The 24780-nt window shown below is 40.8% G+C and overlaps 1 protein-coding gene across 2 annotated transcripts; it reads right to left on the bottom strand.

Moving 5' to 3' along the window:
- Positions 1-1575: 1575 nt before the first annotated feature.
- YWHAQ (tyrosine 3-monooxygenase/tryptophan 5-monooxygenase activation protein theta) lies at positions 1576-24769 on the bottom strand. 2 transcript variants are annotated; one of them, XM_030037295.2, is made up of 6 exons: positions 24607-24769; positions 22962-23346; positions 6861-6984; positions 4170-4333; positions 3707-3802; positions 1576-2649 (listed from the first exon to the last, which is right to left on the bottom strand). In XM_030037295.2, the coding sequence occupies exons 2-6, from the start codon at positions 23253-23255 to the stop codon at positions 2590-2592; spliced, it is 738 nt and encodes a 245-aa protein (XP_029893155.1). In that variant the 5' UTR covers positions 23256-23346; positions 24607-24769; the 3' UTR covers positions 1576-2589. The 2 variants fall into 2 exon arrangements, with proteins under 2 accessions (XP_029893155.1, XP_029893156.1); XM_030037296.2 differs by having other exon boundaries at positions 22962-23349; positions 24607-24749.
- Between the last annotated feature and the right edge of the window lie 11 nt (positions 24770-24780).

Here is a 24780-nt window from a genome sequence, read left to right as displayed (position 1 = left end):
CAAATTCACTTTGGGAATTACAGTCTATTCCTTTTTTGTACCATCATCCTATTCCCCTACACCTTTCATTCCTTCCCCCTTCCAAAAAATACACATCAATGACCAAATTCTGCAACTAACAGTATGAAGAAAGATGCTGCTGCATTCATTATTATTAAAGTTCAAGAGCTGATGTTGCAGTTTCAAGACTCATTTTTTGTGCAAAATGTAGATGCAGTGAACAAGAGACAGCTAGAATTTGCCCAGCTTGATAGACATTAGAAAAAGCATTTAATAAATTAAGCTATAATCTAGATACAAGCCCCAGATACTGTTCCTGTAAGGAAAACTGACAGCTCTCCCAACAAGTTGCAAAAGGAAGGAAACAAGAGAACAGCATTAGCTGACAACATAATGGACGCTAAGACAGCAGCACTCCAGAAGACAGCAAACAAAGCAAACTCTTAAATGAGCAGATAAAGCTCATTGCTAACATCAGTACCGAAACATCTTTACTAGAGAATGGGAGCACTTAGGAGTTAAAAAACTTTATGAAACAAATAAAGGATCAATAAGAAATGCATGGGGGAGGGGAAGAAATTATGAAACCAAAACACCAATTAAGAAGCATATGAGTTTATGTAGAACCCTGCCACACAATACTTTGACAGCAATTCAAAGTGACTGCATGAAGAAAATGGAATTGATACAGTTTTTGTTGGGGTTTTTTCGTTTGTTTTTTTTTAAAAAAGCAATGTATGTCAATTGAAGCACATAATCTGAACAGTTTTATTGTAGGAACACTCATTGTGCACACTCAAAGAATGAACAAAAACATGGAAGGTGGAAGCTGTACCATCAGAAGCCTGCAAGGACTAGTAATACGTCCTTTTTCATAATGTCATATCCTGTCTAGCCAGGACACTAATAGGAGTTAAATATTTTCAAAAACCCACCAACATGGGAAACTAAGAGGTAGAGGTTTAGGAAAAAACTCTTAAGTGATCTAGGGGAGAAAAAAAAAACCAAACAAAAAACCAGTGGGAAAAAAAAAGCAGAGCCATGTATTATTACAAAAAGCTCCAAGAACTGGGGGAAACAGCAATACTAAAAGCAGTCTAAGAACAACAGAAAGCAGATTATGATGTGGCAGCACACGAACTACTGTTCTAGAGCATGACAAATTCCTCTGCATTACTACAAGTGTAGCTGGAACACTGTAATAATAACAATGACCATCAGTGAAAAAACACAACAGGAGAACAGATCAGAGAATTTCAAGCAATTACAAAAAAAATGCATTATTTAGATGAGAAGATTTGCATGCCATGGAAGAATACCAAGAAATTGGCTATTTTTTCTTAGGTCATTATTAAGGTGAAGCCATTAGCTCAAGTAGATTTAGTTATTAAGAAGTCCACATGTCAGGTTAACTATGAAAAGTTATCCAGGATATTTTCATAAAATGAGTTCATTTAAGAGCAGACTTTTTAAAAGTATGCACTAAATTTGAGAAAGATACTTCTAGCACAAGATACTTACATTTAAGTTTAGCCCTTAAGTGATTACATGGAATTGTTACAAGTCAACAGTAAGTGGTTTATAAAATGTAATTTTATTTAATGTTACTTTGCTGTTACAGAGGGCATAACATTTTCACAAGGCTTTTTTGGGACTACAATCAATGATTAGCAACACACAATAGTGGTCCAAACTCTCTAAATAACAATCACTGGACAAACTTGACACCTTCTCACATGTGCACAAACCTGCATGGAAAAGTACTAAATTTTATACTTGGACATGTGAACTTCAATTGGTTTTCCCATTCCAGTGTATTAAGAAATGACATGCACTTTAGTCTGCCAAAAAGCACTGCCTGTACTCCGGCAGTAACATGCTGCTTCTAATACATAGTAAAGTGAATACCAGAACTACAAAGGCAGGAGTGTAAGTGAACTTTTATTGGGAAGGGATATCAACTTAAACAGCAGCAACTGAAGATTAAGAGAAGCCCCTGTTTTCGAACACACAAGCTTCTGTATTACATGATACAGGAAGCAAGTCAATTTGTCATTTTCCAAACTAGAAATGCTCAACTTGATCTGGCCCAATACTTCCATATTCCTACTGAAAAGAATACACAGTAGCATGTGAAAGTCAATTATGGAAAGGAAACCCTGCAGAATAAGAAGGGAATGTGGAGAATTAAAAGCTATGTGGAACACTCTTTAGTTGCAATTAACTACATTTTCATATCTTACTGTAATACAAAACACAGTCAACTGGCAGGAACTGGTTCAGATTTCTTTTTAAATACCAGGTACACTTTAGTCCGCTACATAAGTGTTTGGAAGTTACTTATGTTTATATGAAATGAAGCTATTAATACTTTTCTACAGCAGTAACCGCACACCAGGAAGGCCAGGACAAACACAAATCAAGGAATGGAGTTTTCCCAAAGCTGCAGTGTGAAAAGACTATAAATTGATTTCCATACACATGGATGGGTTTTCTTTGCTATAGGAAATCCAAGTGGAGCTATAAGGAATGGAGACGTGTAAAAAGGTTTCTTGAGAAGGAAAGGGAGAATGACGCCCCACGTGCAGTTTAGTTTTCTGCACCTTCTGCAGCATCACATTCTTCTCCTGCACTGTCTGATGTCCATAACTAGAAAGAAAAGAAAAACAGTGTCAGCTTTCAGAAGCACAGCTTTACTTCCAAAGAGGGACAACTATTGACTGTATAGAAATGATAATGAATTAGACTTAAGGATGTCTACGAAGTACCAGAGCAGGAAGTACACTTGCTTGGAGAGAGGTAATTGGAAATCGTTCCCCATGCACAGGGCACAACTAGCTATGCACCTCAGGTATTAGAGGCAGAGCAGCGTTCTGAACAGATCCAGGCTTTTGTGCTTAATAGCGAGCTATGTCATTGATCCTAGATCATTCAACAAGTCTGAATGGTAGCTTCAAGAGTAACATCAATTTCAAAAGCAGTGGTCTGAATCCTGAAAGTGAAGATTGCCATTTTGGTTATTGAAGCTAAGCATTTTACAGTGCTAATAAAAGACATTCCTACTGAAGTCGTATTGCAAAATAATAAATGTTGCTGTAATTTTAAATGCAGTGAAATCCAGAGAGGATATTCCCTAAAAAATTGCCTTAGTTACATATTTTAATAGAACCTAGTGGTTCCATTAGGCACTTTTCTTAAATGGTTAATCATTGTAATACGGACTCAAACATCAACTGATTTTATTCTTAATACATTGAAATTCTGGATCTTTTAAATGAAAATCAGGAAAATGAATAAAGCAAGCTGCACTAGATATACAACAGGAAAGACATTTTGTTTCTGAAGTAGTCATCAAAAAGCTTGATTAAGAATCCCTGACAGATCACAGGCTACTATTTTTTGACTCCTTGTCCCGTCTTGTACATTGTTAGCTGAATGCACCTTCTCCCCCTCCACTGAAAAGGCCATCAAACAATGAAGAATGTGAGCTATCCAAGCTGTTATTCTAGATTACACAGCACGAAGTTGCTGACATCAACTTACACTATATTCAAACTAAATTATGAAAAGGTATAGTAGGGTAAACAGCCCAAATCAGTGCTATGTTTTTGTGCTAGAGCAAAAGGATTTTGTTTCATCACAAATTCAGTCCTACTAAGCAAATACATGGTTACAGAACCAGATAGCACATAAAAAGGCAACTTACTGTTAGGTTGTCTCTAAGCAACTGCATGATGAGAGTACTGTCTTTGTATGAGTCTTCGTTCAGTGTATCAAGTTCTGCAATAGCCTCATCAAACGCCTGGAATAATTAAGCCATCCTTAGTCTTTCTATTAACTGATCATTAAACAACCAGAAGCTAAACCTATCAGTAAAGGTAGCTTAAAAAAAAGTTACATTGGAAGTTAATGACCTGAATTGCTCTGTTTGAAACAGAAGCATAATAAAGGCATAATAAAAGCTTGCCATGTTGCTGAAAATTTAAGTCACATTGTAAATACAGCCGCTTGTGCCCCTTTAATCCCACTAACAATATGAGCTTGGAAACCAGATACATTAAATAGGATCATTTCCTGCATAAACTCTAGGAAAGAATCATTCACGTTATTTTAAGCATAAACTCTCTTCTACTGTCCCTGCAGGCATACAGAAGAAAGAAGTAACTTACTGTCTTTGCCAGTGTGCAGGCAAGCTCAGGATTGTTGAGAATCTCATAATAAAATACAGAGAAGTTAAGAGCTAGACCCAAGCGAATTGGATGTGTTGGCTGCATCTCCTTCTTGCTGATATCAAATGCCTCCTGGTAAGCTCCCTGTGAGTTTTCTATTGTTTCTGTTAAAAGAATGAGAAACATTAAGGGTTTTTTGGGTCCTTTTTTTTTTTAAATAAGCTATGACTATCTAAAGTAATCCATTAGCAGGAGACTGCATAGTCCTCTATCTAAGCCCGCTCTTAGCAAAACAAAAACACCGCACTTACTTTAATCAAGGCAATGATTTTAAACCCATTTTAAAGTACAGCTGCCACACTGACAAAACACAGGGAGCTAATTAAACTACTACAGAGCAAAGGTGTTCAAGAGACAGATAAACACGCAATAATTAGTAAATACAAACATCCAAGATGACTGTATTACCTCAATGGCATTTGATACTTCAGGTACAAAAAAATTTGTGCATTATTTTTTCTACAGAACTCCTGCTTCATTCCTTGCACAGGACAGACATGCTCCTGTGAGTTGGGTATGCAGAGTAAAGAAGGCTACTTACTGTCTGTACAGCCCTACTGCTTCTTGAGGAAGTTTGGAAGGCATGTACTGCATGTTCCTGAAAAACTGAAAGTCTGCCTCCAAAAATTGGGCGTAGATAGGTCAAGACAAAAAAAACAAGGTCGTGCCCAAAATAACCGGGAGAAATACCACAGAGAAAAGAGGTTACCAGGCCAGAGTGAGTACTTTAAGAGTGTGACATATAGTCTATGCCAGATTCTCTTCCGGTAGACAACCAAAGGGCCAACAGCCACCCTAAACATGCCTGCAGAATGGAAGGAGACTGCATGAAAAGAAAGGCCATTGTCAGAGCTCAGAATAGAGCTCTCTGAGGGAGCTAATACCATAATTGCTCTAGAAAGTGCTGGGAAAAAAAGAGTTTGGTAAGTAAAATCTGTTAAGTATTCAAGAGTCACAACACAGACTTGGGTTTTTCAGTATTCACACTGTAATGAGTGCTAATGGACTATTCATTTGTTGAGAACAGGTGAAAAAAGGCAAAAAACCTAGCAAATGCAGGAAATAAGTTAGCTTATAAGTACATAAAATATATTTGAAACTGAGAAAATAAACAGATGTTTAGAGGTGGAACATCAGAAAAGCTTCAAGTAAAACTCCTAGAAGTTTGCAAGGAGCCAAGCACAAAATGTATGCATGGTGATACATATAAGCTGTAACTTCCCAGCAAAACACCAAGATCTGTTAATAAGTTTATCAATCAGTCCCTCTTCTACAGTAAACACCCACAGCAGCACACATATCACTTTAAATGCAGTCTTTTTAGCCGAGATAAGCCGGTATTTCTCTGCTGACTCAAGCCCACAGATTTGTAACTGTTGCTTGAGACAAAATATAAATCAGATTATCTTTGTGAAAACCAAAGACAAGTTCTCTCTGCTACACTTGGACCCGCTGTTGTCATTCGAATCAGGCAAAGGGTTAAGAATTTCTGAATGCAACTCATTAATGCAAAGTCTTTTACTCTATTTTGTGTATTTTCATCTTTCAACTTAAAGGCTCCTACAATACAAGGAGGCTAACAAAGCCTTTATTTAAATGACAATCAGCTCTGTCCTCCTACTTTGCAATTCAATCGGTTTAAAATAGCCAACGCTGTCAGATGCCTACCGTGCCCAACCCAAAGGGACAGTCACTTCAGCACTCTGCCCACTCCAACACACCATCTCCTTTCTGTGTCACAGCATCACTGCAGGACTAATTTTAGTTTGTTATGTAGAAACGTATCACTAGCTTATGCCATACCAAGAGTTTTTAACATCGCAACAGTATCTGGGCACCTTGCAAGACAGTTCTAACACTTAATTCAATACATCCTCTGAATAGAGAGTTAAAATCCTCCCCAGAAGAGCTTCCTGAGGTACTTACAACCACCTATGCACATCTTCTAACTTCAAGGAATGTTCTACATTCTCAGGATGCCCAGTATCAAGTGACAGTACCAGCTGTGAAGTTTTCCAGGCCTTTTCTGCTGGATCCAAAATGGCAAACTAAAATTACAGGGACAGTATTATCCCCGTGAACATCAACTGTTTCAGAGCGCAGCTCACACTTTTTTGGATAGTTTACTGACCTAGTAATTTTGTTGCTTCTTTATAACCTTAGGCGACTACAATGAAGCCTGCTTCACACTGAAATGGTTAAAACTTATAGATCAACAGAACTCCATCATGGAGTAAAAAATGTTGCAGAGATGTGTTTACTCTTCCTCACCAACTTTATTTTAGTAAATAAATACAAACAAACAACATTAAATATGTTAGCAGACCTTCACCTAAGTTGTTTTCCCGAAGCTCTGAATAAGCATTATGGAATATCTATCCAGAAATTTAGGGTAGATGGCAGGAATACCAGCTAAAATTCCCTAGCCTACTATACTTAAGGTCTATTCAGAATTTTACTCTCTGTGTAAACACGGGAGATTTCCAACAGAAACGTAGCTGTTCCCACTCATCTAACTCACATGAATTCAGAGTAAGATACTGGCATGTGTACTTCATTTACTGTTCTCACCCATGGCCCAAAACTGAAGTTCATTAGCTATCAAAGACCCAAAGACCACAAGGTACTTACGTTTTCTGTCATCACCACAGGCAACTTCAGCAAGGTATCGGAAATAGTCTCCCTTCATCTTCAGGTAGAATACCTTGCTCTCTGGATTAGTTGCATTAGCTATTAAATATTTGTCCAACAGCTCCTGAAACAACAAAAAAGACAATGACATATTACATACACCGTTACAACTAAGTTCAATCTATTTTTCGTCTCTCCAGAAAGTTTGGATGGACTCAAATGTTTGCTACAAGGAAAAAAGGAGTTTTAAGGGCATTTTAGATAGAGGCACACTCATTTAAACAAACTGTGTAAAGGCACAAAGCTAGAGACTACATTAAAATGACCAGTCATCATCTGATCATACTGCAGAAAAAGTAACAAGAAATAGTTTACTGGCATATAGTTTCAGGACCGAGTTTACTTTCAGGATATGCACTTCTCATTTCAGAAATGTTGTTGCAAATGAGTAAGCTTTTACTGGAAAAATGAAACACTATGCAGAAAGTTTCAAAGCTATTTATAAATAAGAACTTATTCCCACTTCACAGGAAAAAAAGTAAGAAAAACAACTCTGCTAATTTTTTTTATAAATTGCATTCATGAGACTTGTGATAAGGAATCTCCAGCCCCACCTACCAGAGAGCACCAAGGATTTACACCCATCTAGTCGGTAGCCAGCCTCACCAAACCATACCAGCTCTTTGCAAGGCCCTAAAGTAACACCCGCTCCAGCGCAGTGGGGAGGCATCCTTCATGTCTGCCCTGCTGCTGCCGGGAACAGGAAGAGCTATCTAGTGCTCTAGCACACCCTGAACTGCTGCTAAGGTTGCTCCCTTGGCTCACAGCTCTCCTATCTGATAGCCAGAGGGACAGGGGAAGGTTTACAAGCCTCCAGCAAGAGGAGATAAGTCTCTCTCCAAGGCTGCAAGGCCTCCTAGCTCTTCCAAGGTAGGGGTGAAGGTGAAGGAGAGAAGAGGCACAGGATTTTCCCCCAGTGAAGGGGGTACTTCAGAGAACTGACAAGGAGGAAAACAGCTTCTGGCTCACCTCCTTGTCCCTGAGCCCTGGCAATTTTACCCAACTCATTGCCACAACCGACCCATCTTCTCTGGAGTTGACAAAAGATGCAAATAAGCTCCAATAGAAATCCCACAAGCTCAAGGAAATCCCACAATACTCAGAGCAACTTTACACTAAGAATTTAAGTGATAAAGATCTGCATTCAGTTACTTGGAAAATAAACAGGTCATAAAAGCAGCAGAAAGTTTCCACAAAGCTTGCAAACTGTGGTTAGTTAAGTAAGATTTTTGTCACAGGAACATGTATCCAAATTCATGAAACAGCTACAAAGAAAATGTTTAAGGAACTGTATGCTTTCAAGGCAAAAACCAGGAGCATTTTAATTAGCAACTGTAGCACTATAATCAAAATGAGCTAATTTGAGACACAAACCTACTCCCTAGCATGCAACCATACCATTATTACTTCCTTTAATAATTAACGGTAGCAGAGCAATCCTGCTGAAAGGACGTACTCATTCCAATTCCATTTGAGGTGTTGGCAATTATTTTAAATCAACATGTGTAGTAGGGTACTTCTAACTGGGTGAAAAAAACATCTTTGTGTCCACACAGTGTGCTTACCACGGATGTAATATTGCATATAGCTCCACAGACAAGCTCCCTTCAGAGATCCCCCTACCAAGGCATTAAGAAACAGTAAAGAGTTGCAAGTGCTCTTATTACCACCCTAGAGAAAACAGCAGGAGGGTAAGATGATACTGAGCCTGACATACCCTTCCACTTACCAAATCAGAAACAGCCATTTTTAAGGCTTTCTGTAAGGCTAGAAAACCACTGCCAAAGACTAGACACTGGCTAGCATGGCACAGGGATAAGTGGAGAATTTGTATAACAGTTTAACACAGTGAAGTATGCAAGGGCTCGAGCAAGCATGTTGAACAGTACACCTCACTGGTGTTATGGAAAAAGCAGCAAAACCTTACGTATGTTTCAAAACAACAGTTAAGACATAGTAGGCAGATGGGTAATACAACCCCATATTAATACTGTTATTTTGCATGAGACATCCCCCGTATTAAAGTGAGTTATTCCCACCCTACAGGTTTCTGCAATGAGAAAAACTTCACATTTTGGCTCAATGTTTTCTTGATGCTTTTCTGCTATGACAGATGTCAATGCCAGCCATCAAAGCACAACACTACACAAACCAGTTTCAAAGTCTCAGAGACGACAATGCAGTAACCTCAAGTTTAACACAGAAGTTTGATTTTTACAAGAAACTGCCCAGAATAATGAAAGCTTATGTGTAATACACCTACTTTTAGAAAGGTTCCTTACATCAGTCACGATCAAAGAGTAACTACCAGCCTCTAAAGACCATCCTAAGGTTGGGACTGCATTAAGCAGCAGAGATGTGATTTATCCATGTGCTCAGATTAGATCTGAAAAACTATGCCATAGTCTAAGGAGCACTGACCAGACAACCAAGAAAGATATGTTGTATGGGATTTTAAACCAGATATTTGACATAACTTCATCTCTGATTTTTCTTTTAAATGCTGAAATAAAACTTCTCAAGATGTTACAACTACATCAACAAGGGAATTGTTTAGGTTTTGCCTTCCAAACCCTAAAGATTTATTGTAAATTGAGCACACAAAAAATATTACTGATCTTATCACAAAAGTCTGTCTTTGGAAGGTAGCTCTAGCAGTAGAGTACCATGCATAACTGATGTGGCTTGGTTATAACTTAAAAATACTAACAAATCCAGTGTACGCTAAATAATGTTTACAGGAGAGCTTTAGCGTATCTAATTTAAGCTGAGCCTCAAACCTACATTCCTTAGAGCATTAATGCCCACTTTTTTTTTTTTTTTTTTTTTTTTTAAGATGGGGTAGGCCACACGCTTCTTCCGGGAGCACAGAAGGATTCTGCCATGGCCCCAGTCCTACCGCAAACGTGTAGCGCTGCAGCCTGTGTGGCAGTGCATCCTGAAAGCGCTGCCTCCACTATGCAGGTTTGAAAAACAGCGGTTCTGTGCAGATTTCTGAGAAACTGAGAGAAAAAAGTGGATGCTGGGAGTGAACTGCAGTTTTTCAGACAGCAAAGAGCGGGTTACATACAGTGCTTTATTTCCTAGGCTCTCCTCAGTTGGAAGAGCTGAACTGCCTAGTCAGCAGCTCCCACTCCCAATTCATCTTGAGGGCCTCCTAATCCTTACCACAGCACATGGCAAGGGAGAGATCTGTGCCTCTATCAGCTAGGGTGGAACATCCTCCTTCTGGACTTTATGTATCTGGTTTTGGTTTTTTAATAGCCTTAAATGGAACAAGATCTCATTTATGAATCATGTAGGATAGAACAGAATACAAACAGACTTTGAGTAAAGCTGATTATTTATCTATCCAGACGTTATCTTTCAAATCATTAATGTATTTGGTACACTTAGTGAGCCATTCATGTCAGGACACCATCATATTTTCTTGGAAGGCATCTTACCCTCCCTCTAACAGACAAAATGTTGGTGGGGCAGTGAGAGTAGACAGCACAACAAGCTAAATTATTTACTTTACACTCTTGTGAGTCAGTAATAGCCAGGAAAACTCAATATTTCCTACATCTGTTCTCTATCTTTCCCCACTTGGGCTTTTCTACCTTTCCATCAGACAGCAATCAGCCAGAAACCCTCATTTTAAACATCAGTTGATAGCAAAATGAATACAGGCAACCTGAGCTATGAAGCAGACCTCAGCCAACCTCAAAATTTATTACGATAAATTTTACCTAAAGAGAGGCAGGCACTGCCACAGGTATGATTCTGTGATGAAGTCAGCCAATACAGTAGACTGCCATCCATGTTCACATACAGCAAACATGCCCATCACTTTTTTTTTTGAGAAAGTTATGTATCAAAATATAGTTGCCACCATCATTAAGAACTGCAACTGTTCTTATCATCTTCTAAACCAAGACCTGAACAACCAGCAGTTACATGCTCTACAATGTCACATATACCCCACTCAGACACTGCCATGAAAAGCCGCATGATATTCAAGCTGCTGGCCTGCCCTGTTGGTGGGTGACTCTCAGAACCACCAGCAGTAAGAAGACGAAGGAAACAAAACTATCTTCAAGCCAGACCCTTCGTGTCCCAGTGTGGTTGTGTTAGAATAGGTTTGCACTGTGACAGCTTGTGGTTGGTGTCTGCTACTTCCCCCACACCAATACATTATTCTCAAGTGGTGCGCTGGTCCTCCCGTAGTGTGACAGGATTTCCCACCCCACTTCTCATTAGTGTTGCTCATCCATCTCAATTTATTTCTACCTTCACAGTGTGCTAACACTCTTGCCATCCTAATAGCATCATATTCTCATATTCTTTTCCCCTCCTACAGAAGGCAGGCTTATTTATTTATTAAAGAGATGCCAGCAACAAAGGGCTACCAGTCCCTGGAACAGATCCGCAGCTGCCTGAAGGAGCCATGGGGAGCAGGCTAGGAGCCTGGCAGCAATCCATTTCTACCCTCTTTAAAGCTGAAATGTATTTCTTTTATTTTTCTCTCCATTGGCAGACTTATTCCTTTACATGCCGAGAGAAAGTTACATTTCAATTGCCTTTTTGGATCCTTCTCTGGTTCTTTCCCAGCTGAGTAACTGTCCTTTCTTAGTCTCTTTTCCCCTCTGCTTAAGCAGGAACAAGGGTTGAACATGCCCTTGTAGTATCAGACCACTGCAATTAACCTGAGCCAGAAACATTAAGCTTAATTCATCTGCTCTCATCACTTTCCCATTATTTCAGCTTTATGAAAAGCAAGCCCTGAAGGAATATGCCAGCCATATCTTTACTTGAAGTGCCTGATATAGACAAAGCAGCTCCCTGAAGACACAGCTCCTTCATAATTATTTGTTGTATGTGCATCCAGCCAGCCTCTCCTTACATACACCATGCAGACTTCCCCTGGAATTCACGCACCAGTCCCACTCCACATGCTTTCTGTTACCTGTTTTCAAGACAACCCCTTCTTTTAAAAGCTGACATCCAAACAGAAAATCTCACCAACCTCCCCCCATCTAAGCCTGTTTTAAAAGGCAAGCCTGACTGAGACATCAAGTTCAACCACAGTGTACACTAAATACTTTTAATACAATTTAACTGTGTGGTAGGTTCAAGTGGCAGAAAAATACCACCACTATCTGATCTGTGCTGTTCTGTCTTCCCACATATTTTGCTATAAAGAATCTTGACAGCAAAGATTAATTAAAAAAATAATCTTGAATACCAAATTGACCTTTGAGAGTCATTTAGAATTGGACTTCAATAAGAGAAGCAAATACATAAGTCTCTATGTATATTCCAATACCATTAGCTAATAGATATATTCTTCACACTTATCCATTCAATACCAGAGGATGAACATGAACCAGGTCAACTCCAGAGATTATCTACTGATCACAAGTAGTTTAAGGTCAATTTTCAAAGCAAGCTAAAGATATCACATACCTAGGTACCAACAGAAGTTCGCAATGTGGTAAACTGAAGTAACTCAAAATATTTACAATGCCACCATCACTCAGATGTCAACACCTATGACATGTTTGGGTCACATCACCAGCACCAAGTTATTTAATGTTATGCTATTAAAAGACTGATCTACACTTCCATTTGCATTTCTCACCAACTTAGTACAGTATATTGTTACTTTTGCTCCACCAGAAGGAAAAAAAAAAGTCAATGTAAAAGCAACCATCATAAGCAGCAATGCTCTCCAAAAGTTTGCCATAAATATATAGTGATTAAGTTGCTGCATGATCTTTAGCAAGGAGGAAGGAGTGTGCCGATGTCCAAAATTGCTGGCATAGAATTTTGTGACTAAAGTCTACATAAAGTTCAATTTTCAAGTCAGACTCTTTCAGCAATATTCTTGAGTCTAAGGCCCATATATCTTACTTCAAGTTGTTTAAAACACCTTATTCCAACACCATCTTCATCTTTTGGCCATATGATTTTAAATGCTATTCTTTAAAAGCAAACATCAGAACAGTTTGTGCAAGTAATTTGTACTTGCAGGTTTTAGTAATTTAAGACAAAGTCCTCCGCTGGGCTTTAACTCATGACACAAAAAGCATCTAGAGAAAAAAATATCCAGTGATATTACTCTTTTTTGATACAAGAACAAACTAATCAATATCAATGCATATAATATAAAAAATTTTTACATTCCTACTCACCCCATGATGGAAACAGTTCAATGAGGTGAAGAAAAAAAAAAAAAAAAAAAAAGAGACCAGCTTGAACTTCAAATCAACTGCTCGGAAGTTCTCTGCTGTCCAAGTGCTTGTCAGACCTGCCAGCAGAGGGTACTGATTTTCACAGGTCTTACAGAGACTAGATTTGAGTTTTATGGCTGTTTCCCAGGTGTTCCTTCCCTTCCTCAGTTTACACTGAATGTTCCCCATTTTGGGCTTTAAAGTACTTTTGGGTTGGTTTTTTTTTAAGGAGTATCGAAGCTAGCCACCAGAACATATGTTACATGGGTGACAGCAAGTAACTCTGATTACTTAACGTTGTACTTGCCTATAACAGTGCACACTTACTGGCCAAACCCCACAGAACCAAATGGTCACAGGCAAGTGAAGAAACTGTTTCAAAATAAAACTATTTTGAGACAAGGTTCCTTAAAAATAATGCACATGCAGAGTGCATGTCAACACCAGTTTTTTTAGCAAGTTAACTTACCACCCTGAACATGGATTCTACGTCACAGTCCCATCTAGAAGATGAGCAGCTTGCATCCAACACGCACACTACACAACGTGTGTGACACTACATAAATTCAGCTGGGGCTGCAGCATGCAAAATATTTGGTAAAATTCTTCAGTCTCAAGTATTTCTGAAGGTCCATCCAGCTCCGATGAGAAAAACCACCTACAAGCACAGCATACAGGGTTTCCACCCTAGCTGCAGTCAAGAAATACAGCTAAAAAGTTGGTGAGGCAGCTCAGACCAATATATTCCCTTAATATAATTGTTGAATGTGAACTTAAATACATTAAATGTTCCAAAGTGTTTGACAGCACAAACGATCGGCGTAGGCTCAGACCTTTCAATAATGCTTCTACTCACAAATGACTGCCTATTTTAATCATCTAGTAAATTGGTATTAAGACTTCTTGACTATTTCAAGTATAATCAGTCATTCCAAAGTCCACAGTATGACTCACTGCAACCTAGGTGTGTTTTAACATTCAGCCCTTGTTTTCTTGACAGGAAAGGGAGAGTCCCCTGCTGCAACAGCAAGATCACTTTACTTTCAAAAGTGTAATTCAGCAGAAGCAAGTTCTTCATCCTTCTGGATTCAGGCTCTATGCATCAACTCCTTTTGGGAGAACATTAAATAGTTTTCATACAGACCTCTTAAGACCATTAGTATTTCAGTTTATATATTGAGGAAAATACATGTATGCCTTTCCAGTAACGGCATGGCCTTAAGATGACCTGACAAAGCACTGTCAAAAGCAGAGACAAACGTACCTGGCATGGAAACAGAGAGTGTGACCTAATTTGTCTTTTCCATTTGTTTCTGAGTCTTTGTCTACATAGTTTTAAAAACTGGCAGTCAATATTTAGGATTGGCCCTGAACGAAGTATCTGGAATCCCACTTAACAAATGCATTGGAAGCCTCAGCTGCAGTACATCTGCCCACACTATTCCCACCTGGGGTTGAAATTAATTTCATCTAGCATTTACATTCACTGCTTACATTTCTCCTAAAACAAGAAGTTAGAAAGTTCTGTGGTCCCCAAAGAACTATGTAAGCCAGGAACTAGAAGTGTGTGGAAATGCAAGTTCTCCTTTCTATAGATTTTCATCAGACAAAACCAACAATCCAGTGGAAGGCAAAGAATTACTCAAGTTTTTATGGAAGAGGCTAAAGTTTTCCAGTTTCCCCCTGCCAAATGTAGAAATGAGTCTTAAAAAAGTCATACCCCTTTTCAATAATTGTAAATTTTTGCTGAAGTAATGGCCATACAACACAGCCAAAAGCTTTCAGGAAAATTTTCTTGGTATCAGACAGATTTATCTCAAATTGATGCTAACATTCTTCCATGATTGCATTTTTCATATTTCTAATTCCTCAAAATACTTCAAGTGTTATTTTCCTCTTGGTAAACATGCATTACTGTCATCAAATTTTTCCCTTCAGAATCCTGACTGCTTAAAAGTTTCTTCCAGCATCCTCCATTTGGGATCTTCCATAATGTGATAGAAAAAGTCTAAATTTGCATTTAAAAATATTTCTGTGCTCTGCAGCTACAGAAGCCCATAAGGTATGATTAAATGATTGACTGAGATATATCTAGACCAACTATAGTCAAAATGAACAACAGCATACAGGAGTTACAAGGGTTTAAGGTATGTTGCCCTTGTGCAAGTAACAGCCTTTCATGACAATAAATAAACCCTGGAGGGCCTAAAAGCTTTACTTGTTTCAGTTCTGCTCTCTGTTTGGGAGCCCTAGATCAGGGGTTTGTGATCACTGAAATCCAGAAAGACAATGAAACAGATGCACTTTCTTCTCATTGCTTAGTGCAGCTGGAAGAGCCTTTTGCATTGTCCAGCTTCACCTTGAAGGAAACCCAGCAATGTATTATTTCATTCAGTGTATTAGAAGCGTGCCAGTAATTGGTTACTCCCCAAGTGAGACAACCTACAACAATGAAGTCTAACCTTTAAGTCACAAAATCTAGAAGCCAACATTTCAGATAACCTTGTTATAACAATTTCTAATAGCAAGTGAACCTTGACTTTATTGTTAAGGCCCTGCTACTTACCTCCATTTAAACCAATTTCTGCTTACAAGAATTTTGCAAAATGTATTCAACTTCAGAACGGAACTTCCTGAAGAAATTTTATCCAGAAAATATCAGACTGACAGCCTCAGAAGAGTGTATGTAGTGTATTTAGAATATGTATTATCAGAGCAAATGGAAAGTTTTCCATTTCCAGAGCCTAACATGACTCCTGTATCCAACTGCTTCAGTGGATGGATCATATAAATTAAAGGACAGAATAAAGATTGCTAAAGCAAGGAATAAACCTTTATCAATGTTAGAAACTGGTAAATCAAACCCGTGATTCCTTTAAGAAATTAAGAGAAAGGCACAAGCAAAATCACAGCTAATTTTGGACTTTCTAGTTCATAGGTCTTTACATCTGATGTTTTGGTGGGTGCATAGAACCACAGGATGTGAAACTTGGCACTTAAATTATTTTTACTGCCTCCTATGTCTAAGTGCCCAGTTTATGTGAACTGTTATTCAGATGTACAGAGTGAATTAGCAAATTACAAGCTTACAAGTCAGCTGTATGCTCAGCTGGAGCATTCTGATGTTGGTTCCAGCATCCTGGGAAGCAGAAAGGATGAGGAGGAACCTGTAAACGTCAGGCCAGTGAACTTGGTAGAGGTATATGGATTAAGTGCCACAAATGCGGTGTTCAAGAACAGTCTTACTTACCTTACCTAGTTAGTCTGTGATAAAATTAGCTTCAAGTTTATGGTCAAGTACAAAAGCACTTAAACACAAACAGCAAGTAACATCTAGGGGCACTAGGCCCATCATTCTCTAAGACTAAGAGCATAAAACTAAAAAAGGGTTAAGATCTACACAAATAAGAAAACACTTATTAATCAAGCATACATCTTCACCTACCAAACTTACAAAGAAAGCATAACCATGCACTTTTACCAGCGCCTCCATGCCCCCCATTTTCCTCACTACCTTCCTCTGAAGATCAAGTATTCCCCATTACTGGAAACAGAATACCAAGCTTCTGTGCTACAGAAATCTACCGCTTTAATAATGTGCTGAACAACCCCAGTTTATGCCATCATAAAGAAATCAACTGCTGATAACCTTCAAGCTTGACTGTGTTCTTTCCTCATCAAGTTCTATCTTTCTGATATAGAGCCTTCTATGTTTTACTTCAAAAAGGCATCCATCATGTTACTATCTAAGGTAGTAGAAACGCCTGCAAGACAACTGTCTAGCAGGTAAGCATGACAGTGATTTACAAAAATCTGATAAAAGCTTCACTGCATTAGCAGAAAAATAGAATTTGTGTCTTTTTTGTCCAGTTCTACCTAGTGAGCATATCCTACTTTCTCAAGGCCACCAAACAAGTAAATGTCCTCCAGGAAATTTAATAATTCTAACTGTACAAGTGGACTGAGGTATTGTATAGACAAAGCTTTAATAGCCTTGACTACAACCAGGTTAGTTAATCTATAGCTTAACCTCATTAAAAAATGGATTTGACACTGGAGATAGATGGGGCTTTGGCTGCCCCATTCTCAACAGCTAGTCACCTGCATCGGTATTATGATTTCATATTTTCAATTACTCCACATCCTGCTTCTCACAGGATGTTAACATTCAGGACAAGCCTTTCAGAGCTGTTAGGAGCTATGACTTTACAGAAGTGCAATTCTCTCATGGTCATTTCTTAAACTTTTAAGAACAGACAAGCCATTGATCTTCAGGTTTTTCTACTTTCAACAGACATAAGTTAACCCTATTCTCAGCTTTACCTCAAGATGGAGATATCCATGCAAATCAAATCAGTGATCTAAACTCACTCCAGTAGCTTCTGAAAAAGGAAATGACACTGCACACGCAAATAACATAATGGCGCAAGTTTTCAGAACCTCAGGCAGAATACCTTGCTGCCATTTATCTTGTATCCTTCACTAGCCTGCTTGTATGTTTTAGAAATTCAGTATGCAGTTGCAGGGGTAAGGGGCGGAAGGCAATGACTGCATGGGATGGAGGCCTCAGCTACCATCAGAATTCCTTGAACTATTTTTAGTTGGGTTTTCAGCCACTTCAAGAACCTCAGTGCATTCTAGGCTTTGTTTCTGCAAGTGTCAGTCCTTTCTTAGAAACGAATTTAGTTTTTCTTGCACAAAAGTGTAGTACTCCAGCAGCAGATTCTAATGAAGGGCAAAAACTAAGTAAGAGAAGGTACAACTATAAGTAAGGGAAGTTTGGATCATAAATTTAAATTTAAGTTTCAAGCATATTAAACTAGAAAAGATTCATGCATTAAGTTCCACAATTCTTAACACAAATGTGTTGACATTTGCTAGAAGTTGTGCTAAGAACACAAAGGAGAATCAACTCTCTCCCCATGTATTACCTTTCATCAAAAAGATGACCGTTATTCCAAATGAAAACATTCAGTTAACATTCACTCCACGATTCTGGATTTGCCAAGAAGTAATGTTCCCAACCTAAGGTCTGGCTTTGAGTCATGAAGTAGCTAGACCTTTCAGTCAGTTGCTTAAAAAGGATGAGTCAATCGCATTTGCTTTAATTTACAAAAGGCAAAAAAAGTAATACTTGAAGTGCTGTCCCAACCACTATCAGGACAACTAATTCAAGTCCAAAAGTAGTATTAACTTGAGTGGTTAGTTAGCCCAACCTTCAGAATAAAACTGCATCCTGCATAGTTCCCAGTGTCAAAAGACTGTAATATTCTTTTACTCAGATGCCAGAGTTTTACTGTTACAACACTATGTATTTCTGTATAAACTCTGGCTGTTCACTGAAAATAGGAAAGCAGAGAAAAAGGATTCACAAGACATGAAACCCTAGTATATTGTTCATATCAGCATCAGGCTGGTACCTACTGAATCTGCAAAATTTCTGCACGTTTAAAAAAAAAAAAAAAAAAAAAAAATCTAGATTTCACTTTTCTGTAGGCCAAAGGTAACAGTAGGGAAAAAACAGGGCTATGGTCAAAGCTTATTCATCATCTCACATCAGATATTTTAGCCAACATGAGGAATCTATTTGCTGCTGCAAGAAAATGCCAACTTCATTTTCAATGAAGCTATGAACTTGCGCTGTTGAAAAAAGCCACTTTGAACATTACCTTCTAGTATGGGGATTTTTGTTTTACTTTTAAGTGATTAACTTTAGAACTAGATCGACAAAATGGATAAAAATCAGAAGTGGACATAGATTTTTACCCTTGTTTTTATTAGCATTTATTGTTTCTTAATTACGCAAAGCAGAAGTAGTAACAACATTGCAACCTTGGCGGGGGGTGGGGAGGAAGGAAGGAAGGAAAGGGGAGCTGGCAAGAGCAACACACTAATACATGCCTTCAACAATTAACACTGCAATCTCAAAGAAGATCAAACATTTACAAGCATCCTCTCAACCTTAAGACAGTAAAAACTCAAATAAGATACACCTTACAGCTCAAGACTATTTCATTGCAGGCACTGCCGCAGGGTACAGAAAAGAATCAACAGCACAAGTAATGTTACTGTTGGTCCATTTTTAAAAGTTCATGATGCCCTTGCTCATTTCTAGAGAAACTGGCCAACATGGGCCTGACACAGTGCAACGTACAACTGCTTACAGAGGACACGGTAAAAACAGATGTTTGGGAACAACTGAAAAGCCTCATACATGTAACTTTTCCATGCAAAAAAATTAAAAGCATATTAAAATAAACTTTTAAGTTTCAGCTAGAGACATGAGGAGTAAGTAACCATCAAGATACAGTTGTTTCCAAGCCCTAATAATTTTAGCCATTGCATCTTCATCGAGTTTTAAACTGTGGGCAAGTAGTTGGGATTGAGGATCTCAGAAAACCCAGCAGTTTGATCCGCTCCCCCAGAGAAGTTCCAATTCAAAAGTTACATTTTTTGAAAATCTGATGTCACTAAACTGCAGGGTGTATATATGTGGTAGCTAGCTGGACAATAAAGCATTAGTCTTATATCATACATTCGATCTTCAAAGTTTCACATGTTATTTTACTAATGAAAGTTGCTGCACCCAACCCTTCTACATTATCTAGTATCCCCATCTTGAGATCACTCAGAGAATATAAAGAAACATGAACTTTGTGCTCACAGAGTGTATATGAAACAACACAGTTCAACTTTACCTTGAAAAAAGTTAAGTTGCAAACTTGTTTCTTTATTCAAGGACGAGAGAGTTGACTAATAAGGGATGATTCAACATTAATTCTCTACATTACCAAAGAATTAGTCAATCAGTACAGAGACTTCAATAAAACCTCCTAGCATACCCTTCAAATAAAGCATTTGTGCAAGTTGTTTGACAAAGTCATACCATTTCTTCATTAAAGAGCCACTCTCACCTGCAGGACCAGTCACAAAATTAACAGTTACAAAGGGTTCAGATCACATCTACTCCTACTTGCAAGACAGGCAGTTAAAGAAATGTCTTCACTGCTTGGCATGAGATGGAATATCTTACTGTGACCACTGATGGTGGTTGTACATTAATTAAATAAATAGTAAAAGGTTTATTTTTATTTATGTATCTATATATATATATATCTCGACATGATTTTGGATGTTTGTATTCTAGTGGTGATTAAATTTAAATTCCTTATCAAATCATGTCCTAAAACAATGCCTTACCTAATTAGCTTGAGGCATTCTTTACAGGAAAAGAAGTTACTGCAGATTCAGCGTTGCTGCCTTTTTAATCAAAAATTAGCAGTATTTTGTAACGCTAGGACAAGTATTTCTAAATGAAGGTTTCTACAACAGATCTACTTCATTTTGAAAAGGTGTGCCATGCCAGTAACAAAAAACCAAAAAAGCCTTTTGAAAAAAAACTGTTAGTAGTATGACTAAGAGCAGTCACACTCCACCCAATACATCCACCCTTGCTAAATCCAAATACTCCAGATGACAAGCAACCTTTCCATACTACTTGCCAGCAGTTGTTTCAGCTTAGCTGCCTTCCTACTTCCTAGAATTAAAAAAGCACCTCCGAGATTCAACTTAAGAGATCTAAAAAAGCTACAAGCAGTTACTATAGTAAAGAAAAAATTATCATTCAAAGAAGGAGGAGTTAAAACTACTTCGTGGCTCAGCTTTAGGAAACCGGTCCTTTGTAGTGCCTGCACATTGTGAGTTCCAACCTCCTGGATGCTGACTCATGGATCATAGGAGTGGTAGATGGAAGAGGAAAGGCAGAGAAGCAGAACAGAACGTAACTGCACATGGCCCTCAAAGAAGGACTAAAAATCAGAAGGCTTCCAGTAGATAGCTGACGTCTCCTCCTACCAAAGGAAGGCACATCTTTGCCAGCAGGGCAGAACAGGAAAAGCATGCACAGCTGTAGGTTTTGGTCTTCACTACTTCCTGCTGCCTTCCAGGAGAGAAGGGAAGAGAGAGTTGCCAACCAGGCCATTGCAGAGAACAAAGACAGACTAGAATGCAGGGAAAAATTCAGCTAGCACAGGAAGAGCTTGCCTTCCCTACATCAGGTTTGCGTTAGCATGGCTACCAGACTACCTGCTGTCTGCCATTTGATGTGACTGAAATAATTTCAGTATAGACACTGCGTGAAATAGCTCGCTACCTTTACTATTCAGAGATGTTCAATCTCCCTAAGGAAACACGAGCTCCTTGTCAAGATGGCACAGCAACCAGTATGAGAATTTATGCATAACCTTCTCCTAGGAACTAGATTTGGTAGAAGGACAGAGGGAGATTAAGAAGCCTGAAGAGTGAGCTTTATTGAGGTCCCAAGAAGTTAGTTCTGAAGTGGGGCACTGAGTAGAGGAGATCGAGAGAAGTGACAACAGCATGAATGCTGGCACCTCATCACACAGGTTCTAGCAAAACTCTTGTCACAGGAAATAGGAATCAGTGCCCTACACAAGTCACATCAGTTCTACAGCTTAACGATGCCTGTAACTGTAGAAACAGCTTCTTTGGAAGACATGGACTCTTAAATGTGTTAAGGAATTAACTCAACTGATTCATTAAGCTAATAAATTTCCAAATTATTTGCAAGCAAAGGTAACTCATTTTGACTGATTTAGAAAACAAAAAAACCCTAGGTGGCAGCATGCAAGGAAGCATATAAGTATTTTCAGCACAATCGAAAGAAGTACTCCCTTGTACATGAACCAGAACGCTTAAGAAAATTCAGTTACTTCCAAACCAGTCTGCTTTAAATTCAGGTGTCCTAAACCAATCTAGGATACATTTACCTCAAAATCGTTTATTTCCTTATCAACTTGCTTCTTCCTGTTCTCATGTTAGCAATACTAGACAACAACAACAACAAAAAGTAACTAAGAGGAGCAGATAAACCACTGAAGATTATCTGCCACACAATTACTATTGCATTACACACATGCAGCTTCCCGCAGCCACAACTCCCTGGTCACATAGAATAAGGTCCAGCAGCCTCCACACTGCTGACGCGCGTCTCTTCAGCTCCCACTACAGTACAGTACACTACAGTTTTGCTATCGATAGCATCTGGAATTCCGCTGCTTGTACCAAAATGTATTCCTGGGCTTTGATGCATGGCTGGGGTGTCACGCCAGTCTTCACACCTTAGTTTTACATTATTCCATAATTACTGCAAATTCATCTTAAAGATTCCCCTGAGAAGTCAGCTTGACTCTGACAAGGCCAATTTCTATACGTCTTTATTTCCCAACTTCAATATAGATGTCTTCATAAAATCATATTTTATATTTAAAAAATCCTCAAAACATCCCTTAAAAGACCCCTCGAGAGTATTTTTCTTCACAAGGAGTAAATGAAATGCACACCCAAGTACTTCAAATGCTTTTAACAGGTTATTAGCTCTCATCTGAAGATATAAAGGGGTTTTCTCATTCTCGTTACAGCTTATCTTATGAATAGATAAGCTTACTAACCACAGCACAAACAGGCAGAAGGCTAAATTCTCTGCATTTCTGCAATTACGTAGCACGATACTGCCTATGGATCACTCCATTCAAAAACGTACTCCAAATACACGCTCAAAATTGAGCGTGTACCTCAAATACCTCTACACATACGGGACCTGTAGCACGGTGCAGATGATCTTCCTCCTCACAGTAACCCACGTAACGGTTGCAGAAGTTACTGCACTGACTTCCCCTATCCCAGCATAACACTTCGCATGATATTCCCCAGTCAAGTTCCTAGTCTTATCTGCCAGTGCAGCAGCACACATGACTACTGTCTTTCTTCTAAAAAGAATGGAAGAAAAAAGAAAGCTCACACTCACCAGCACAGTGGTGCAGATGGACCTGAGCTCAGACTCCACCTTCTCCCGATAGTCCTTGATAAGCTGCATCTTCTTGTCACTGGTGTCTGTCTTCTGCTCAATGCTAGAGATGACCCTCCAGGCAGAGCGCCGCCCCCCCACTACGTTCTTGTAGGCCACCGAGAGCAGGTTGCGCTCCTCGTTGGACAGCTCGGCACCTTGCTCAGTTACTGCCTTCATGCAGGTGGCCATATCATCATAGCGCTCAGCTTGCTCAGCCAGCTTGGCTTTCTGGATCAACTCGGTCTTATCCATGGTGGCTGGCAGTGGGGCAAGAGCAGTATAGTAGCAAAAGCAGGAGAAGCTGGGGACGTCACACTAGCAATGTGAGAATGTACCTCAAAACCTGCCGGAAAGAAGACAGTAATCATGACGCTAGGATAAAACACCACAGAACACAATCTTACGCCACCCCTCACAACCTACCAAAACCCAAGGGTCACAGTGAGCCTCGCCTCCCCTTCCCCATCTCCAGGTGCTTCTCGTGGAGAGACAGACTGCAGCATCCTGCCCTTCCACGCAGGGCTAAGGGGAGAGGCACTCGTCTCAAGGGTCCACCCCTAGGGAAACCACGACCTAGAAACCCAACTGGGGAAGGCATGCTCAGTGCTAGCCAAGGGACAGCAGCCTTAAGACCAAGTGCTGGAAATAACTGTTTTTCCACCAGAGGGGACTTTTTGTCCTCACCCTGCTTTTCTTCCTTGCCTTACGTGAACATACTAAAATGCTGTCGAACAGGGACCTGGAGAAGGACACCTAGCCACCACCAAGCCCGGGGGGGGCTGGCCCCAAAGCCCTTCCTTCCCCCCGTGTGCCACGAGCCCTGCAGGTGAGAGCCGAAGAAAGGCGGATGCCAAAGCCGCGACAAGCGGGAGAGGAAAAAAAAACCAAAACAAACCAAAAAGGAGTGGGACGAGCTCGTCCCTGGGGAGGCAAGGAAGGGGTTAAAACCCAACGCGCTGGCAGAGCGGGCCCGGGACCCGCCTCCCTCGGGCACCCGCGCTCCGCGGGGCCGGCGAGGCCAGGGGAGCTCGCAGCGGCCGGGGCGGGGCGGGGCGGCCCGGGGGCCAGGCCGGCGGCCCAGGCCCCTCTTCGCCTCCTGGCGGCGGGGCGCGGCGGGGCGCGGCGGGGCCCGGGCTCCTTCCCTGCCTCCCCCCCTCCCCCGCCCGGCCTCGGCGGCCGCAGCTCCGGCCCCGGGACGGCGGCCCTGGGGGCGGCGGGGGGCGCGGCGGCCCCGCGCTGGCGGTGGGGGAGCGCGGTGGCACGGCGGTGGGTGGGGTCTCGGCCCCGGCGAGGGCGGGGGCCAGGGGCGGCCGCGTCCCCGGGGACGGCGGGGGGTGGGTGGGGGGGGTGGCGGCGGGGGGGGGCCGCGGGGGCGGCGGGGAACGGGACGGGGGGCGGCCGGCGCTGCCCCCGCGGCGGCAGGGCGGAAAGAGGAAGCCGGCGGCCCTCGCCGGGTGCGAAATGGCGGCGCTGGCTGGCTGCGCCTCCCGCTCCCCGGGGCCGCCGAGCGCTCCACGCCGCGATCACAAAATGGAGGACGCGGCGGCTGAGCGGCGGCGGAGCGGGGCCCGCGCCCGCCGCCGGGACGCGGCACCGCGCTCACCTGAGTCCGCTGCGGTAGGCCGGGCCGCGGGCGCCACCCGATCGGCTGCCTCGCTCGGGGCTGTGGCGGAGAGAAAGAGCCGCTCCCGTCTCCGGCGAGAGCCAGCGCTAAAGGGCGTTGGCACAGGCGAGCCTACCCGCTGCTCAGCCCGCGCCCACGCGGCCAATCGCAGCC

The sequence above is a fragment of the Aquila chrysaetos genome, chromosome 15 (assembly GCF_900496995.4).
Source record: "Aquila chrysaetos chrysaetos chromosome 15, bAquChr1.4, whole genome shotgun sequence".
Taxonomy (NCBI): Eukaryota; Metazoa; Chordata; class Aves; order Accipitriformes; family Accipitridae; genus Aquila; species Aquila chrysaetos.
The sequence above is the reverse complement of the archived record's forward strand: the minus strand, read 5'-3'. Positions and strand labels throughout refer to the sequence as shown.